At 41.8% G+C, this 18,741-nt stretch overlaps 1 protein-coding gene across 7 annotated transcripts in view; it reads left to right on the top strand.

The window, feature by feature from the left end:
• Positions 1-18,741, top strand: part of ATP2B1 (ATPase plasma membrane Ca2+ transporting 1) — a 151,390-nt gene that overhangs the window by 113,981 nt on the left and 18,668 nt on the right. For all 7 annotated transcript variants that reach the window (XM_075856814.1, XM_075856817.1, XM_075856813.1 and 4 more), the window contains 9 exons: positions 3,353-3,391; positions 3,554-3,709; positions 4,982-5,196; positions 5,723-5,965; positions 9,801-10,042; positions 15,470-15,707; positions 15,869-16,048; positions 16,134-16,221; positions 16,442-16,548. In XM_075856814.1, coding sequence (XP_075712929.1) covers positions 3,353-3,391; positions 3,554-3,709; positions 4,982-5,196; positions 5,723-5,965; positions 9,801-10,042; positions 15,470-15,707; positions 15,869-16,048; positions 16,134-16,221; positions 16,442-16,548 — 1,508 coding nt within the window. The remainder of the gene's footprint in view (positions 1-3,352; positions 3,392-3,553; positions 3,710-4,981; positions 5,197-5,722; positions 5,966-9,800; positions 10,043-15,469; positions 15,708-15,868; positions 16,049-16,133; positions 16,222-16,441; positions 16,549-18,741) is intronic.

Below are 18,741 nucleotides of genomic sequence, written 5' to 3'. Positions count from 1 at the left end.
CCTATTACTCTTTACTGGTTTCATCTAGTGGTTAGCATTCTCCTCTTTTCTAGCTTAAACCTATTGGTATAGATCACATTGTCTTATGTTTTGTTCACAGTCTGGTATGTTCAGAATCTCCCAAGTACCCTGCTGTAGAACAACTTCTGTCTTTACCTTTAATGAACCATAATTGTGACTTCCCTAAGGCTTACTATGAGTGTTTGCGTCTGACTTTTCCAATTCACCATAGCTATTTATCTGGAACCCAGAAATGGTGTCCATTGGAGGTTAGCTATCTCATCACCTTTCATTTGCATGGGCTTTTTTTGCAACATGCGATTGTTAAAGTCCCTTTCATTAGAGTGCAGCTCCGCCTTGTATCTGCTCATGGAAATCCACAGCTTTTTTTTTTTTTGCTTTTTTTTTCATCCTTTGGGCAATTGTTCTCTGGCGGAGGAAGTTCTTCTCAGCATAATTTCTTGAAGATTTTTTTCAATTGCGAACAAGCTGGAGTTCATTGACACTTAATGCAGCTATTATGTGCATAAGGCTATTCTTAAAGGGTAATATGATGTATATGCTTGCCAACATTTATGCCCCTAACTGCTCCCAAACCAATTGTCTTTTAAGATAGTCTGCAAGCTTTTCCTGAAGGACCACTCATATTAGGAGGACTTCAATGTCACATCGAATCCTCTTGTGGAATTTTGCTCATAGCTACAGGACTACTTTGATCCTTCTAGGCACAGATCCCGAGAAGGCTTTTGACAGAGTAGCATTGGATTTTATGTGACGGTTGCTTTCGAAGTTTAATTTTCTGCAGCAGTTTTATTACGGCAGTTTTTTTTTTTTCCTTATAGTGCTCTCTATGCTCTGATTAAATTCATTGGCATTTTGTCCCCCTCCTTCTCCATCACCAATGGAACCAGACAGGGATCCCCCATTTCACCAACCCTCTTTATCTTGACTTTGGAGTCATGTCTACAGAAGCTAAGGAGTGATAATGTCATCAAGGGCCTCCAGATCAGGACTTGTACTCACCTTGCGTCTGTAGATTTGCTGATTTTAATTATTGCAAGCCCTCCTGCGAGCCTTAGACCTTTTTCAGAATTTGGGAAGTTTACCAGCTGAAGAAAAATTACAACAAATTTAATATATTAAATATATCTTTACCCCCCTGTATAGCTAGAGACCTCTAAGAAGACTCCTTTTCCCTGGGCACAAAACTTTATTTGCTAATTGGGTATACAGCTTCCTAAGCAAGTAGATCTTTATAAACTTAATTTTTACTACTACAGAACCTGGTTGTCCAAATTGCAGGCTACTATTTTCCTTTCTTGGATGGGCAGAAAAATGTGCTACAGATGTACACCATTCTAGTACAAATATATGTCATGTTAATGTTCCCAATTCACTTGCCAAAAAGCTTTTTTTGTTGAGATGAACCGCCTCTTTTCCTGCTTCTTATGGAAGCAAGGGAGACCTTGTTTTTCATATAAAAGTTGTTGCAAAAAAAATGGTGGGAGAAGTTGTGCCTTGACAGATGTGGAGCTCTACTACAGGACCATTTACCTCCAGAGACGATTAGATTTAGTCTCCCTGGGTAAATTAGCCTGGTTTGTGAAATTGGAGACTGCCACATTAGGTGATAATTTATTCTGATCTTCTCCAGGGGACGTAGAGCTTTCCTCATGTCCAAAGTGTGAGATAAAAGCTCTGCGAGAATCTTTAAGGGTATACCTTCATAGTCAATCCGAGTGTTTCCATTTTCTGTATTTATTTTTAATAGTGAATTCTTCAGACAATGCCCTGTGGCCTAGATGGGTCTACAGAAGACCTGCGATAATAGGCCTTTCATGGCCTCAGCAAGGTCGGCTTTGGTTAGAAGTGTTTTATTAGCCTTTTGATCTCATCAGAAGTGGGGGCCACCCGTTAAGTTGGACTTTAGCTGGACTCGAGCCTGGCAAGGCCAGCAGGTGGGGAGCAGGAACCAGTTGCCATCGGTGAGCATGGCAGCGATACTGCAAGGGCACTTGGCGGGAGTGCAGCCGAGGGATTGACCATGTTGGAATCCTCTGGCCGTTTCGAGGACTTTCTGCTAAAAAAAACCGGCTCATAGTAGATTCTAATCTTACTGCTCCAAGGAATACACATCTCAGTTAAAATAGGCCTGGTAGGCTGCATCTAATAATGGCTGGTAAGTCAGATGCTGTTACATCTACATTTAGTGTGTCTCACCTGAGACTCTTTAGAATTCCAAAGATGGAAACAGGCGTCAGGAGGCGCAGGCGTCAGATTTTCCAGGCGTATACACCGAACACAAAGGGAAAACGGGGCGTTAACAGAGCCTAAGGCTCTGCTGCTTCTCGACTGGTAAAATAGCGTAGTCTGTTACACTATTTCACTTAGTTAAAAAGGAAAAATCTCGTGGATCTCTAATCTGTAATGGATCATGAAAAAATGGAAACACTAATGCCAGTGGGATCAGAGCCTAAATACGATGGACCTTGTTAAACCTGCAGAAAATTGTAGAATAAAGAGGGTTAACAAACATATGAAAGGGGCAAATCTTACTCAGAACGAGGGTTATTCCATTATTATATCTACATAGTTGTTTCCTTGACCTGGGGCAGGTTTCTATTTACCTTGGTCAGGGTATTTAGATAAAGGGCTGTAGGGTAACAGAGTGGCTTGTTGGTGCCTCCCTGGCACCCAGCAACATTGGCACATGCAGCGCCAACTCCTGCCCCTTAGGCCTCATGCACACGACCGTAGCCATGTGCACGTCCGTGATTTCCGGGTCGGCGGACTGTCAGCCGCGAGCCGCCCGCAAATCGTGGGACATGCACATGGCCGCGGCCATTATTTTCAATGATCCGGGACCGCAGAAGACGGCCGTAATAAGACTGGTCCGTTCTTTCTGCGGTGCGGGCTCCTGGGCCATGCACGGACCGTAAAAACTACGGTCGTGTGCATGGCCCCATAGAAATGAATGGGGCCGCAATTCTCCCGTGGATTATCGCGGGAATTGCGGCTGCAAAAGAAGTTTTGATTGGTGTGGATCCGTGCACTCAGACCCCCGCCGATCGCTAAAGCAAAGGGTCAGAAGTGCTCAAAGCCAAACGAGCGGTGTACTGGACACAAACCTACCATTGAGGCCGTGCATCGCTCCGAGAAAAGTCTATCAGAAACTAAGCTAACTAGTCGCGGTTTTTAATTTTGCACTACCATTATAAAAAATAACTTTCTATATTTTCCGGCTGGATACAGGTGTATACTTGCAACACTGTACAATTTGTAATAATTTTTTGTAAACAAAGTATTTGTTTCACCAAATAGTTTTTAATATGATCATGTATTTATCTTCCAGGCAAAAAACAAGATGGCACTATTGAAAATCGTAATAAAGGTAGTTCTTTTTTTTTTCCAGTCATTACATATATTTTAATAAGCTACTATACTTTAGAAAGCTGCTACGTGAGCTTTGTTTTTTTATTTTTCCTAGACTATTGAATGCATATTATTTTTGTGCCGTTCTCTTATTTTAATGATGGAATTTGTATTTATCTAGCAAAAGCTCAAGATGGTGCAGCTATGGAAATGCAGCCCCTTAAGAGTGAAGATGGTGGCGATGGAGAAGACAAAAAGAAATCAAATTTGCCAAAGAAAGAAAAATCTGTTCTGCAAGGAAAACTTACTAAATTGGCTGTTCAGATTGGCAAAGCAGGTATTTCAGACAGTCCTTTTTTCCAATTAAAAGCTAATTGTTTCTAACGGTTTATTTTACAAACTGACATGGCTTTCCCTGCCGTCTATACCTTGTTTTTCTGATGCAGTTACTGGCTGTCAACAAATGTCATATATAGGCAATGGCTTTAAAGTACATACAGTGGAGAAGGCTTACAAGTGTGTGTGTGTATATGTATGTGTATATAATATAAATGTCATTTGTACACCGCAGAGCTTAATAAAACATGTAGTTGTATGAAGTACATGCTGAATATATAGATCGGAGATGGCACAATAACTTCAAGGGTTCGTATCCTGTGATCGTCTGTTCACAAGCAGAACTGAATGCGCATGATTTAAAAATATGCAGAATGTTCTGATTTCCATGCAGTAAATTCCATGCTCAGCATTATGTGGATGAGATTTTTTAAATCTCATCCACTTGTCTGCAACAGCCTTCCGATGCGGATTTTCCTCCCGCAAACCTGGATGGAAAATAGGTAATAAGTCCGCTTTGCGTGCGTAAGTGTCTCTAGAAAGTCTGAAACTAGGAGCAGGTTACACACTGAAAATGAATGAGGGAATAAATATTGCTACCTGAAACGTAACTACTAACCTATATGTAAAAAATAATTTTCTCCGTGGCAACGGTTTCCATAGCCTTTTAAAGGGCATCTTTCACCATGGAAAACCCACCCTACTTTAATGGCCGGATAGTTGAAAAGAAGCGGATTGTGAAGCTTTAATATTTTTGTGCTAGTTTGCATTCCCCTGCACTAAGTTTACAAACAGTCCTGATGTGATATTTTGCAGAGTCCAGGGTATTCATTGGCATGCAGGGCGCGGACTGTCTGCAGGCTTACTGTGGCGGAATGCAAATGAGTACAAAGGCAAAACTTACAGGTGCAGAATTAGCATCTTTCCACCTATTACAGTATTTTTTTTTTTTTTTTTGGGGGGGGGGGGTTATTTCTGTGGGGACAGATTCTCTTTAAATGCACATAAATAAATGTAAATTTTGACTTTGAATTTCACGGTCTCCAATGACATGTACACTAAAAAGCAAGACCGAAAATATAGAACTACTCCAAAAGTAACCACATTTCATCTTTCGACCCCCAGTCCGCTAACGCGACAAAGGCCTTGCTCATATAGAGCATTTTTATAGCAGAAAATAACAAATATAAAACTCCATATGGTTCTTCTGTCTCAAGGTGTTATCTTTTAAGTATATTGCTGCAAACTTAACTGTGTTGTTTCCTCTTTAAAGGCTTGGTGATGTCTGCAATTACAGTCATAATCCTGGTTCTGTTCTTTGTGATCGACAATTTCTGGGTACAAAACCGCCCCTGGTTGGCTGAGTGTACACCAATTTATGTCCAGTATTTTGTAAAGTTTTTCATCATTGGAGTCACAGTTTTGGTTGTAGCGGTACCAGAAGGTCTTCCACTTGCAGTAACCATTTCACTGGCTTACTCTGTTAAGGTGAGTGTCTTCTTCATCTTGCCAAACTACAAATGTCACAATAACAAATTAAATACTGCATTATTTGCATTGGTTACATCCGTTTGTCCTTCATAATTGACAATCATAAAACTTCTGGAAGCTAGTGGTTCTCCAATTTTTGCCATTGTTCTTTATGGAGGAGGAATGGAATAACAGAAGCATTTGCAGTAGCGCATCAGTTATCCCTTCTCCATGTAGTGATCGTTTGAACAGGGAGTTAAACAAAGATACAAAAATAATAAATTGATAAGGGAATAGATGGGATTAATATTTACTTTGGTCTTTTAGTTAGCAGTGATGGCTCCCGTTCTAGTTGGATAGGTTTTGTGTTCAGATCTATGGTGTTTCCCTTTTAGAAGACAATCAATGTAATCTGCTCTTAGCTAGTCTTCAGGTCTCCGCTGTTTAGGAAGCTTAGTGACAAGCTGCTGATGTGATCACGAATGAATGTCATTGTGCTCCAATGAGGTGGAAACGTTTAAGTTTTTTTTAAATTCTTTTATAGAAAATGATGAAAGATAACAACTTGGTTAGGCATCTGGATGCTTGTGAAACGATGGGAAACGCTACTGCCATCTGTTCAGATAAAACTGGAACGTTAACCATGAATAGAATGACTGTTGTCCAGGCTTTCATGGATGAAAAACATCACAGAAAGATTCCTGATGCAGAGTCCATCCCTGAGAATGTGCTGCACCTCCTCGTAACAGGGATTTCTGTCAACTGTGCTTACACGTCAAAAATCCTGGTAACTACTACAGTACTGCGTCTTTCTCCGCTTCACACTTTTAATGCTAGCTTACATAGTGCTGGTAGGGGGTTGTACTTTAATGTTTTGTTCACGTGGGGGCAATAGTGTTACTGTTCTTTACCTCCGCATTATTACACTATATACAGTGCTGTTAAAATGCATTTGTCCCTCACCCGATTTCTTCTGTTTTTGCTACTTTGTCACATTTAAATCTTTTAGATCATCCAACTAATTTTATTGTACGATAAAGACAACACGAGTAAACACAAAATACAGCTTTTTAATCATTCCGTTTATTGAGGATAAAGATTGATTGAAAACCCATAATCATCCATGTGAAAAAGTAATTGCCCCACTAAACCTAATTACGGATTGTGCCAAACTTGGCGGTAACAACGGCAGTTAAATATTTGCAATAACTTGCGAGTCTATGAGCCCGTACACCGCTACATTGGCTTTCCGGAATAAGCCAAACAGAAACTAAGTGGCTCAGCGCTCACATGAGCGTTTCTGCTGCTTCATTTTAGCGAATGGTGGGGGTCTCAATCCTTGGACCATCACCAATCAAAACTTCTGACATGTCACTATGAGAGGTCAGAAGCTTGAACGTTTAGTTACCCTTTAAGGTCTTGCAACAACATGTCTCGGCCACTCCCAAAACCTTAATTTTGTTTCTTTTGAGCCATTAAGAGGTGGACTGGCTTGTGTGCTTCGAATCATTGTCCTTCAGCATACCCGAACTGCGCTTGAGCTTTAGGGGACAAACCAAAGGGCGGACATTGTCCTTCAGGATTTTCTGATAGAGCAGAATTCATGGCTCCATCAATTATGACAAGTTGTCCAGGTACTGCAGAAACAAATCAGCCCCAGACCATCCCACTACCACCAGCATGTTTGACTGTTGGTATGAGGATCTTCTGGTATGCAGTGTTTGCTTTACGACAGATGTAATGAAACCCATGTCTTCCGAAAGTTCCACCATTGACTTCTCAGTCCACAGCGTACTATCCCAAAAGTCTTGGGTCATCTGGATGTTTTTTGACAAATGCGAGACGAGCCGTTGTGTTCTTTTTGGTCGGCAGCGGTTTGTGTCTTTCAACTCTCTCCCATGGATGCCATTTTTGCCCAGTGTCTTTCATATTGTGGAATCATGTACATTGACCTTAGAGTTTTTTTTCTGGTTATAGGGTGGTTTTTCATACTTCTAACCTATCCACAGGATGGGTCATCAGTATATAATCGGTGGGGGTCCGACACCCAGACCCCGCACTGATCGGCTGTTTCCGGCACTGGGAATTATAGAATGTTCAGAGCCAGAAGCAGAAGGCTTCGACCACCATATAGCAACCGTTCTGGCTTACTGCAGCTCTGCTACTATTCAAGTGAATAGGATCAGAACTGCAGTGACCCAGCACGGCCACTATACAGTGTAGAGTCCTTTGCTTCTGGCTCTGAACATTGTATAACGCCCGATGCCGAAACAGCTGATCAGTGCGGGGTCTGGGTGTCGGACCCCCAACAAACTCATACTGATTACCTATTCTGTGGATAGGTCAGAAGTATAAAAAAACTGCCCCATGACCAAAAAACCTGTTTAAGGCAAGTGGGGCCTGCAGTTCTTTAGATGTTTGTCTGGGTTCTTTTGTGACCACCTGGATTAGTGGACGATGCGCCACTAGAGAAGTGTCACCACTGTTCCAGGTTTTCTTCATTTCTGGATTATGGGTCTCGCTGTGGTTCACTGGAGTCCCAGAGCCTTCGTAATGGCTTTGTAAGCCTTTCCAGACTGGTAGATTTCATTGACTGTATTTGAATCTCTTTAGAAAGTGGCATCGTGCTGCTTTTTTAGACTTTCTCGCCTGCTTCACATTGGCAGAAAGGTTCTCCTTAGGGCTTATTCAGACTAGTGTAATACTCGCCCGTGTGCTGTGCGTAGAAATTACTCTCCGCACACGGACCTATGCAATTCAATGGGGCCATTCACACATGCGTTGTTTTTCACGCACCTAGTCGCCCATTGAAGTCTATGGATGTGTGAAAACCACGGCCAGCATGCCCGTGTTTCATGCATCAAATACATAGAAATAGCGGAGAAATAAATGTAAAAATTATGAAGTGCTTGCACGGACGTAATAAATGCATGACACACACAAAGCACGCTGATGCCAATACGCAACGCACACCGACAAGAAATGTAAGGAAAACGCTGCATTTTGTATGCGCGTAAATCGGACACGCTCGTCTGAATGTAGCCTCAAGTGTATAGATTCGACAGGTCTGGCAGTAATCATGCCTGGGTGTGCCTAGTGAAATGAAACCCACTTCTCCATTGAATTTGGTTAACTGGTTGATTTAGTAGCAATTACTTTTCACATAGGGCCAGGTAGGACCGAACAGCATTTTCCTGCAATAAATGGAAACCTCAATTAAAAACAGAATATTGTGATTACTTGTTATCTTTGTCCAATATTAAAAATAGTTTGATCTGAATCATTAAAGTGTGACAAATATGCAAAAAAAAATAAATTGTTTCATCGCACGGAACATATATCTGCCTACAATAATGTCCTCTAAGAAACCGCATTTCCGTTTTATCTCCACAGTAAATGCCCTGACTGTGGGGGATGCTGTGGGTTCCTTTGTAAAGACAATAGTTTGCGACCATTGTAGCAGCAATGTGTGACCGGGTATTTATTAAAGGGAATGTGTTGCCAGCAAAACATGTTTTGTTTTTTTTAAATTAAACATTTAGTGTGTAGGTGATTAAACATTGTTCTAATTATTTATTTTTTTTCCACGAGTCAGGAAATATTATAAATTAGATTCTAATTTATAATATTTCCCATTGCTGGTCACTAGATGGAGCCATTCCCAAAATTGCAGCATTGCATGTGGTAAAGCAACCACATTGCTTTATGCTGCAAAATTGGGTAAAAAGCCCTCGCTCTAGTGAGCTCTCAGCATCCCCCCCTCCTTTATCCTGGCTAGTGCCGGGAGAAACGAGGGGTTTGAACGGTCTAACCTCCTACACTGTGTGTCGCCATTTTTTGAGCTAACACACAGTGTAGAATGTTTACATACAGTAGTAAACACACTGAAACACGAACATACATAGAAATCCCTTACCTGCTCCAGTCGCCGCCGCTCCCTCCGATCCATCCGCTCCGTCTGCTGCCGCTGCTCCATGTGCACAAGTCCGGAAGCCGCGACCGGAAGTAGTAATCTTACTGTCCGGCCGCGACTTCGGTCCACAGGAAAATGGCGCCAGACGGCGCGCATTTCAAATTGAACTATGTGGGAGCGGCGCATGCGCCGTTCCCACACAGCGGCGTACATGTTAGTGGATGGAACGGGCCCCGTTCGCAGTCCCTATGGGACTGGAGCTGCCGTATTCCATGTCTGTATGTGTCGTTAATCGACACATACAGAAATGGAAAAAAAAAATGGCAGCCCCCATAGGGAAGAAAAAGTGTAAAAATAAGAAAAAGTAACACACAAACACACAAATTAATCCAAACGTTTTTAATAAAGCACTAACATCTTTAACATATTAAAAAAAAATTGTGGTGACACTGTTCCTTTAAGTTATAATCTGTACCATTACACGTCTTGGAGCTTCAGTAGAAAATCTTCTGCAAATGGACCCATGTGAACATGATCTTAATGCTTTGTTTTTTCGTAATACATTCCAACAAAATTGCAATTGGTATTTATTTATTTGTATTCCTTTTTATCTTCACTTCTGTTCTAAAAATGGGAGAGCGATAATCCATTGTTGAAGTTGTGGTAAATGTGCATTGTGTAATGTATGATTCTAATTTCCTTTTGCTAGCCTCCTGAAAAAGAAGGTGGCCTGCCACGCCATGTCGGGAACAAAACTGAATGTGCCTTGCTGGGATTTCTTTTGGATCTAAAACGGGATTATCAAGATGTCAGAAATGAGATCCCTGAGGAAACCTTATTTAAAGTGTACACTTTTAATTCTGTGAGAAAATCTATGAGCACGGTGTTAAAAAACAATGATGGCGGTTACCGAATGTTCAGTAAGGGTGCCTCTGAGATAGTCCTCAAAAAGTAAGCGGCTTTTTGGTTTTGTAACTCTGCTCTATGTAAGATTGCGTTTTTAATATGGAATTTATATCTTCTAGTAAAGCATTAAAGAGAACCTTTCACCTCCCCATACATGTGCAGCATGTAATGGGGAGGGCTGCACAAACTCTGGGGCACTTTAATTTTTTTTCGACCTCCCTCTGTTATTTAGATATCGGTGCCGTGTCTCCGCTACGGACAGTGTAAGCGCTCCCCAGCTCTTTTAACACTGTCCGTATCAGTGACACGCCCCCTTGCCAGTTCGGCAGAAAACTGATCTTCAAAGCTGAAGAGTGAGAGCGTGCGTGCATGCACACACTCCTCGCTCTTGCTGTGGCACTGTCCATATCTGATTGGACAGTGTCACAGCCATAGTAACACGCCCCCTTGCCAGTACACGCCCCGTTGACTGTTCAGGGGGTTATTTAAATATCGGGCGCCAAATATAACGGCACCGATATCTAAATAACGGAGGGAGGTAGAAAAAAAATGTAAAGTACCCCAGAGTTTGTGCAGCCCTCCCCATTACATGCTGCACATGTATGGTGAAAGGTTCTCTTTAAGTTTATAGTAGTCACTGAGGTGTAGAGATGTAAATTACAAAAATATACAAGAAAAATTGGTCCGCTCACCACTCATTCAAAGTAAAGATGCCACATTCCATGATTATTGGGTGCACGGGCAAGAGAGCTACTTCAGGAGTAGGTAGAAATCCAAGGAAAAAAAAAATGTAGAGGTCCAGCACACAATAAGATGGGAAAAAATACAAAACCATTTATTTAGGTCAAGATTTTTTAATTTCTAGTTTTAATTTGGACTTAAACAGTTTTTTGTATTTTTTCACATCATATCGTGTGCTGGACCACTAATTTTTTTTTCATAGAAATTTTAATATTTTATGCATTTAGGAAACTCTTGCCTTTCCTTACACAAAGTTGCAAAAGCATCTGAAGATGTTGAAACACCTATTTTTCTACCGTTAAAAGCTAGCTTCTTGTCAGTAGCTGAGTAACCGTATTGTCCTTAGGCGGAATTCACACGACAGGGTTTCCCGGCCGGATGCCGGCCGTTCATATATCAGCCGGCACCCGGCTGCATTAGGAACAATAGACCCCTATGGGGCTATTCACACGACCGATTTTTTTGACGGCCGGGAAAACCGGCTGTCAAAAAATGGGACATGCCCTATTTTCGGCCGGGTACCCGGCCGCCCGGCTCCCATAGAAGTCTATGGGGCCGGCTAATACACGGCCATCACCGGAATGTGTCCCGAGTGATTGCGCGAGCGACGGTAGACCCGGCCATCTCTCTCCTCCTCCTCCTCACAGTGCAGAGTGCATGTGAGGAGGAGGAGGGTCTTTTTTTGCTCCCTGTAGGAATTCCGCTACAGGAGAAGTGCGTGACTACACTGTCCATATATGGACACAGCGAAGTCACTCACTTCTGCAGCGGAATCCCCGACTCTATGGCCGGGGATTCCGCTACAGGAGAAGTGAGTGACTACACTGTCCATATATGGACACAGCAAAGTCACTCACTTCTGCAGCGGAATCCCCGACTCTATGGCCGGGGATTCCGATACAGGAGAAGTGCGTGACTACACTGTCCATATATGGACACAGCAAAGTCACTCACTTCTGCAGCGGAATCCCTGACTCTATGGCCGGGGATTCCGCTACAGGAGAAGTGAGTGACTACACTGTCCATATATGGACACAGTGACGTCACTCACTTCTGAAGCGGAATTCCCGACCTGTGGCAGGGAATTCCTCTCCAGGAGAAGTCAGTGACTACACTGTCCATATATGGACATTGAAGTCAGTGACTTCTCCTGGAAGGGGGGGGGGGTGGGTGCAACCTACAGGGGGGGCTGGGTGGCATCGCCTACAGGGGGGGGCTGGGTGGCATCGCCTACAGGGGGGGGCTGGGTGGCATCGCCTACAGGGGGGGCTGGGTGGCATCGCCTACAGGGGGGGCTGGGTGGCATCGCCTACAGGGGGGGCTGGGTGGCATCGCCTACAGGGGGGGCTGGGTGGCATTATCTACAAAGGGCTGTGTGTGGCAACAAATTGAAATTAAATTCATCCGATTTTAAAACGGACTGGGAAAAAAATGGATGCAAATCGGGTCCAAATTGGCCGGTAAAAACGGCAACACGGCCCGGAGCGCAATTGGAACGGATGCAAACCGGCCGGGAAAATCGGCCAAAAACGGACGATTTTCCCGGCCGACACTCGGACCCTGTCGTGTGAATGAGGCCTTACTCTTTAAAAACGAGGTTCTGCGGCAACTGAGGTATGCAGTGTCTGCCACAATACCCCTTGAACAGTGCCAACCACAATGTGGTCTCAAAATACAATAGCCACTGTATACTCTTCTCCATGTTCTGACTGGTTAGTGACCTCTAAGCAGCCTCACATGTGTAAGGGTATGTTCACACGCACGGTTTTCAGACGTAATTCGGGCGTTTTACGCCTCGAATTACGCCTGAAAAAACTGCTCCATTATGCCTTCAAACGTCTGCCCATTGCTTGCAATGGGTTTTAATGTGTTCTGTTCCCACGAGGAGGTGTTTTACGTGTCGCTGTCAAAATACGGCGCGTAAAAAGACGCCCGTGAAAAAAGTGCATGTTACTTCTTGGGACGTTTTCGGAGCCGTTTTTCATTGACTGCATTGAAAAACCGCTCCAATAGCGTCCGTAAAATACGCAGCAAAAAACGCGAGTTGCTACAAAAAAGTCTGAAAATCAGGAGCTGTTCGCCTGAAAACAGCTCCGTATTTTCAGACGTATTTTGCGAAGCGTGTGAATATGCCCTAATTGTTATGTTGGCACCGGAGGGTGAACTCTCAGCAGAAGCAATGTGTGACAGAGCACACCCCTGTAGAGAGAGAGATGTAGCAATGGGCACCTATTAGTAATCCGCATGTTCTGACATCAGAATATGCACATTATGCCACTCTAATATTAATGGTAAAAGTCCACTGATGCGTGTTATTTCTATAATGGACTTGTAAATTATAATCAGCGTTACAATTCGGGTTGCATGTTTTCTAATGTAAAATTCCATCATAATACCAAAAGGAATTGATTTATAGCTCAGGACAGACGTTACAGTCAAAGCTCATGGCAGAAATTTGCTGTATGATTTACAAATACTGGGTGTCCATTTTCATTGCTTATCCTGGCGGATTAATAAAGCAAAATAAAAAGCTTTCCCATCAGTGTGTTGTGGGGGCTGCTGGTACATACGCCTGTCAAAACTAGGCACATGGTTGAACCCAGCCTTGTTTACTAAATGTTTTTGTATGAATATAATGAAGTCTTGTGAGACCTAAAGGTTGTGGAAAAATGTAATTCCGTGTCCTGTGGTAATTTGCCAACCATTAAGCCATTTACTGATGGAATGCTGCTAGTATAGAGGCCACAGTAAAGGGGTGCCCTGCACACTTGCCTCTCCTTCCTTTACAGATGAAGATCACTAATGAAAAACTAATTGTTTTTGCCTGCTGGTATGACAAAAATTTAAAAGGAGAGCGAAATTCGCCTTTTGAGCCTAAATGCACCATTAATATTTTCATGTTTTTTTCTTGTTCTGGTTTTTGTTTTTTTTTCCCTCCCTTTCTTTTGGCAAATTTTATATTTGTGATGTAATCAGTCGGACAATGGAAATGAGACTCTGAGCATAATAGTGGTTGGTGACTATACTTCAACAGTGTCCTGTGTTTCATTCAGACTAAGAAGTGTAAGCTCGGACATGAGAAACGGTCATTTTTCACGTCCAAGTCACTTACATGCGGGACCCGGTTTCACAGATTCCTCATAGACTTCAGTCTATTGAGGGATCTGTGAGAACTGACGAAAATGGGACATGTCCTATTTTTTCACGGGTCCTTCACACGGTCGTATAAAACAATGGCCGTGTGAATAACCCTATTGAAATACATGCATCTGTGTGACTGCCGTTAAAAAAAAAAAAAAAAAAGTCTGTCATGCGGACAATATTTACATTCATCTGAATAAAGCCTAAAAGTCAAATTTGCTACAGAGCTTATGAATTTGCATACGTGTAACGGTTTTAAAGTTTATTTTAAAAAAAAAAAAAAAAACCTGTAAAAGCACCGAATTGCTGAGTAACCCTTAATTATGTTCAGGGGGAAAAGATCAGCACTCCTTGTGGAATTTGGAAATAAATCTCCTTTTATTTTAAATAGCCAGCGGAAACTGAAAGACTTGAAGTGGATAAATTACATAAAGCGTCCGTCCGCTCTAACCCTTAATTATGTACCTAGGTGAAAATGAATTTGATATTGATAAATATGTGAGTATATAGCCAGTAAAAAATTAAATCACTTATTTAGAGGGACAATATTGCATTTCTCCATCAGAAAGCAATTTCCAAAGGCTATGGATGATTTTTTTTTTTCCCCCAAATGTTTTTTCTTTTTTAGTTCCAAAGTCTGCATATTACAGTGTCAAACAATTAAACTTTAAAGCATTAGAGTTGGACATACAGGTCCACAAAATATCATTACAATTAATGCGGAATCAATGAAACATGGACTTTAAAAAAAAAAGTCAGTGGTTACATTGAGTTTAAAAAGTTGCACCAAGTTTCAGGCAGCAATCTTTATTTCTTGATTCATTTTCAGACCCCCTGATATGCAGTTTGCAACCTGCTCCTAGTTTTAAATGTTTCTTATGCAGGTGTGTCCATCCCAGTAATACCTGGATGTGAGTTCTGTGCCTCAAGGATGCTGCTGCCTTCACTCAAATGTATCCGCACAGCTTCATTCCTGTACTGCTTTCTTTTTCTACAGCCCATGAGGGATCTCTTCTCCCCTGTGCTGACAGACACTGATGTTGCATGTGTGTGTGAGCGATCTCTCCCCAACAATGTTGCTGGCTCTGTGAAATCTCCCCCTCCCCCCCCCCCACACACACACAGGCAGCAACAATGTAGAAAACGCGGAGAGAGCCCATGGCTACATCTGCAGGGGATGGGGGTCTCTCTGCGTTTTCTACATTGTTGCTGCCTGTGTGATCTCGTCACCTTCTCTCACATATTCTAGGTGCTCTCCTCCCTCCCTAATACGGTTTACTCTGCTGTGTACAACCTCCTCCTTGCTGCTATCTCCAGCACTGAAAGGAGCAAGGGGAGTGCAGATGATGACATTTTAATAAAGGCTATTCTAGAAAGTTGCTTGATTTTGTGTTTATGAAGTAATTGAACAATAATAAAAAATATATTTTAAAGGTTCCCGTTGCCTTTAATTGCAGAGAAGTTTTCACTTGAACATAAATAATGCAAGAAAGTCTTAGCTCAATATATGGTATATTCAACTGTTCTTGCACATATATAATAGGCATGTTGTAGCTGACGTTGGGCTTTCTTTTAATTCTCCCCTTTTAGGTGCTGCAAAGTTCTTAGTACGAATGGTGAATCCAAAGTCTTCAGACCAAGGGATAGGGATGATATCGCTAAAAGAGTGATTGAGCCAATGGCATCCGAGGGCCTGAGAACCATATGTTTGGCTTATAGAGATTTTCCTGCAGGAGAACCTGAGCCTGACTGGGAAAGTGAAAATGATATTTTGAGTGGACTCACCTGTATTGCTGTTGTAGGGATTGAAGATCCAGTCAGACCCGAGGTACGTGGGTAGAAAAATGTCACTGGCAACTGTACCATCATTCTCATAAGCCGCGTCAACAGACATTATTGAATTTACCGGATGTAGCAAGGACTCGTCTCAATGTTTTTATTACCCATATAGGTGCAGTGAATTCTACGCTTGTTTTCTACATCTTCTAGGTACCAGACGCTATAAGAAAATGTCAGCGTGCAGGTATAACCGTACGTATGGTTACTGGGGACAACATAAACACGGCCCGCGCCATTGCCTCAAAATGTGGAATTCTTAACCCTGGTGAAGATTTCCTGTGTGTAGAAGGCAAAGAATTCAACCGGCGAATACGGAATGAAAAAGGAGAAGTAAATTGCTTTCTCCCTCCTTTTTTCCCTTTCTCCTCTCCCTTGTATTTTATTTCAGTTGCTAATACTTTGTTTCATGTAACAGATTGAGCAAGAACGAATAGACAAAATTTGGCCTAAGCTTCGTGTGCTTGCGAGATCGTCTCCAACAGATAAACATACATTAGTGAAAGGTAAGACCTAATGTTCTGACTTCTCTGCAGATTGATTGATAGGCCGCTTAGGTCTCATGTTGTAGTCCTATGAATTGGAATTGTGCCCTACAAGGAACTTGTATAAATATCAGTTTTAAGTGATAAATAAGAGTTCTGTGACTTTTTTTTATTTTATTGTATTCTATTTTATTTTTTTTTCCTTGTTTCCTGCACTGATAACAAATATCCTTAATTTCAGGTATAATTGACAGCACGGTCTGTGAGCAAAGGCAGGTAGTAGCTGTAACTGGTGATGGGACCAATGATGGGCCTGCGCTAAAAAAAGCAGATGTTGGGTTTGCTATGGTAAGATTTTTATTATGTAAACTCCTTTGGATGGCTGATTTTTCAGCTATTTATATCAGTACCTTAAAGGGGCTGTCCATGACAGGATTAGAAGTATGTCTTTTTTTTTCTTCCAAAAACAGCACCACTCCTGTCCACACGCTGTCTGATATTGCAGTTCTGTCTCATTGAAGTGAATAGGGCTGAGCTGCAATACCACACACAACCTGTGGACAAGTGTGGTGCTGTTTTTGTTAAAAAAAAAAAAAACAGCCATGTTTTTCTAATCCTGTACAAACCCTTTGAAATCTTTAGATTTGGACCACTTGGATGCTATGTTGAAATCCTGTTAAAGTATTACCTGCCCACTTCACTGCAGACAAATTCTCCTTTCATATCAAATCACGTTAAAGTAGATGACTTACTAAGACAGCAAGAACTATGCATTGCTCTACAGCGGGTTGCAAAATTCTTTCTATTATAACAGATAAACACCTAATATAAGAAGCTGCTGTAGACATATGTAATCTAAACAGACACTAAATATGTGAGTGCAGAAGGTGGCATCATCTGTACAGCAGCCAACATCAGATTTGTAATATAGTGCAAGGTTTTGATGTAAAATCACAATGCAATGAGTTTCATTGTAAGATGATTTACCTCTTTCCTTACCTGATATCCGACTACATCGTTTTACTGAGAGATCATGTATTGTCTGATATATTCACAGTATTTAAATTTATACTTGTGTGGTTTATGTAAATTGTTCTGTGACTTACACCAAAGTGTTTTTTATTTGTCACAAAGTCATAGGACTATAGGAAAATGGCTAAGCTGGCTCTAGTACTGCAGCTATATACCCAAGATACATTTGTGTTGTCATTCAGCGGCTTCTTTCTTTTTCATTATAAGGCCACACTCTTTGGGTGTCATTTAGGACATGTCCTGTTTCTGTCTTTTGTTTTCTCTCGCTGCATCAAGCTCCATGCATTTTATATTGTGTTTCTCAAAGTCTTGTTATCACACGAGAGATGTCATTACAGCTTCAGACTTCTGTTGCACTGTATCTATTTCAAGGTGATCTTTGTGTTGCAAAGTAACTTATGTGGTCATTTGTAACCCGGTTGTATTGCATTTCTTCGAGTCATTGTTCCTTTAGAATGGCATTTGCTGACTTAGATTTAGTTTTATGGGTCTACGGGGTAAGGCATGTGATGGCATCATGTATTATATGGGTATAATTTGCATATAGTTATGTAGCAGCAGATTGGTTAAGCTGTAGTAGGTATACAGGTCTATTGTAACATCAGTTACTTAAAAATATGCACAGGATTGTTATAAGGCAAGCATGGTTTAAAGAAGACCTCCAGTGGAAACACAAATTTCCATGTCTGCACCCCCCACCTAACTGTATATCACACTCTACCCTTATGTTCTGTACTTACTTTGAACTGCTTCCTTGCCTGTGCTTTAAAATGCCTACATCTTGATTCTTAGATTTCTCCAGTTTTCTCTTCCTCTCTGCTTTGCTATCAATCCCATGTTGCTTCAGCACAGCATCACATGACGAGCTAAAGACCATAGCATTTCTGCATGCTGGGGGACACGGATTATCATTCTCTCTCTATATTCTCTTAAATAAGCTGAGAAACCATAAGTATACAGCCAGGAAAGCTGCACTATATTCTTCTACATTATACTGGTCTAAGTATCAGTGGTAGATGATAGAAGTTTCTGCCCCCCTTGTGCAAAACTAATGTGGTACAGGAACTGCTGGAGCTTGTGTTGGGTGACGCATAGATCTCCATAGAATCAAGTAGAGAAAGCGTGTCACTGAGCCTGATTCACACTGCAGCTAAGCAACCATCCCAGTCTGATATATAGAGATAGAAGCAGAAAGGAAAATAACAGGTGAGAGACTGACACATGGGATACCATAATGGTACGCATGGCAAAGTTTAGTTTTGGCCGGAGTGTCCTTTTAATGGAGAATATGCTTGGGTCTGGTTTGTCAGACTTAACAGATCTGTGAAAAATTAATCCCTTCCTGGATCAAAAGGTGGGCCGGTAACATGAACCCTAGTGATCGTATACTAGGTATGTGTATAAATATTCAGCGTTTTACTCACGAATGATCCATCTTCTTAGCGGTCTTTCTCGTTTTAAGGATTTGGGTCTCCCTTATGTTTGATAAATGGGACGGGATTGCTTGGA

Source organism: Rhinoderma darwinii, chromosome 3, assembly GCF_050947455.1.
Source record: "Rhinoderma darwinii isolate aRhiDar2 chromosome 3, aRhiDar2.hap1, whole genome shotgun sequence".
NCBI lineage: Eukaryota > Metazoa > Chordata > Amphibia > Anura > Rhinodermatidae > Rhinoderma > Rhinoderma darwinii.
Note: the sequence above shows the minus strand (reverse complement) of the source record. Positions and strands in the feature narration are given on the sequence as shown.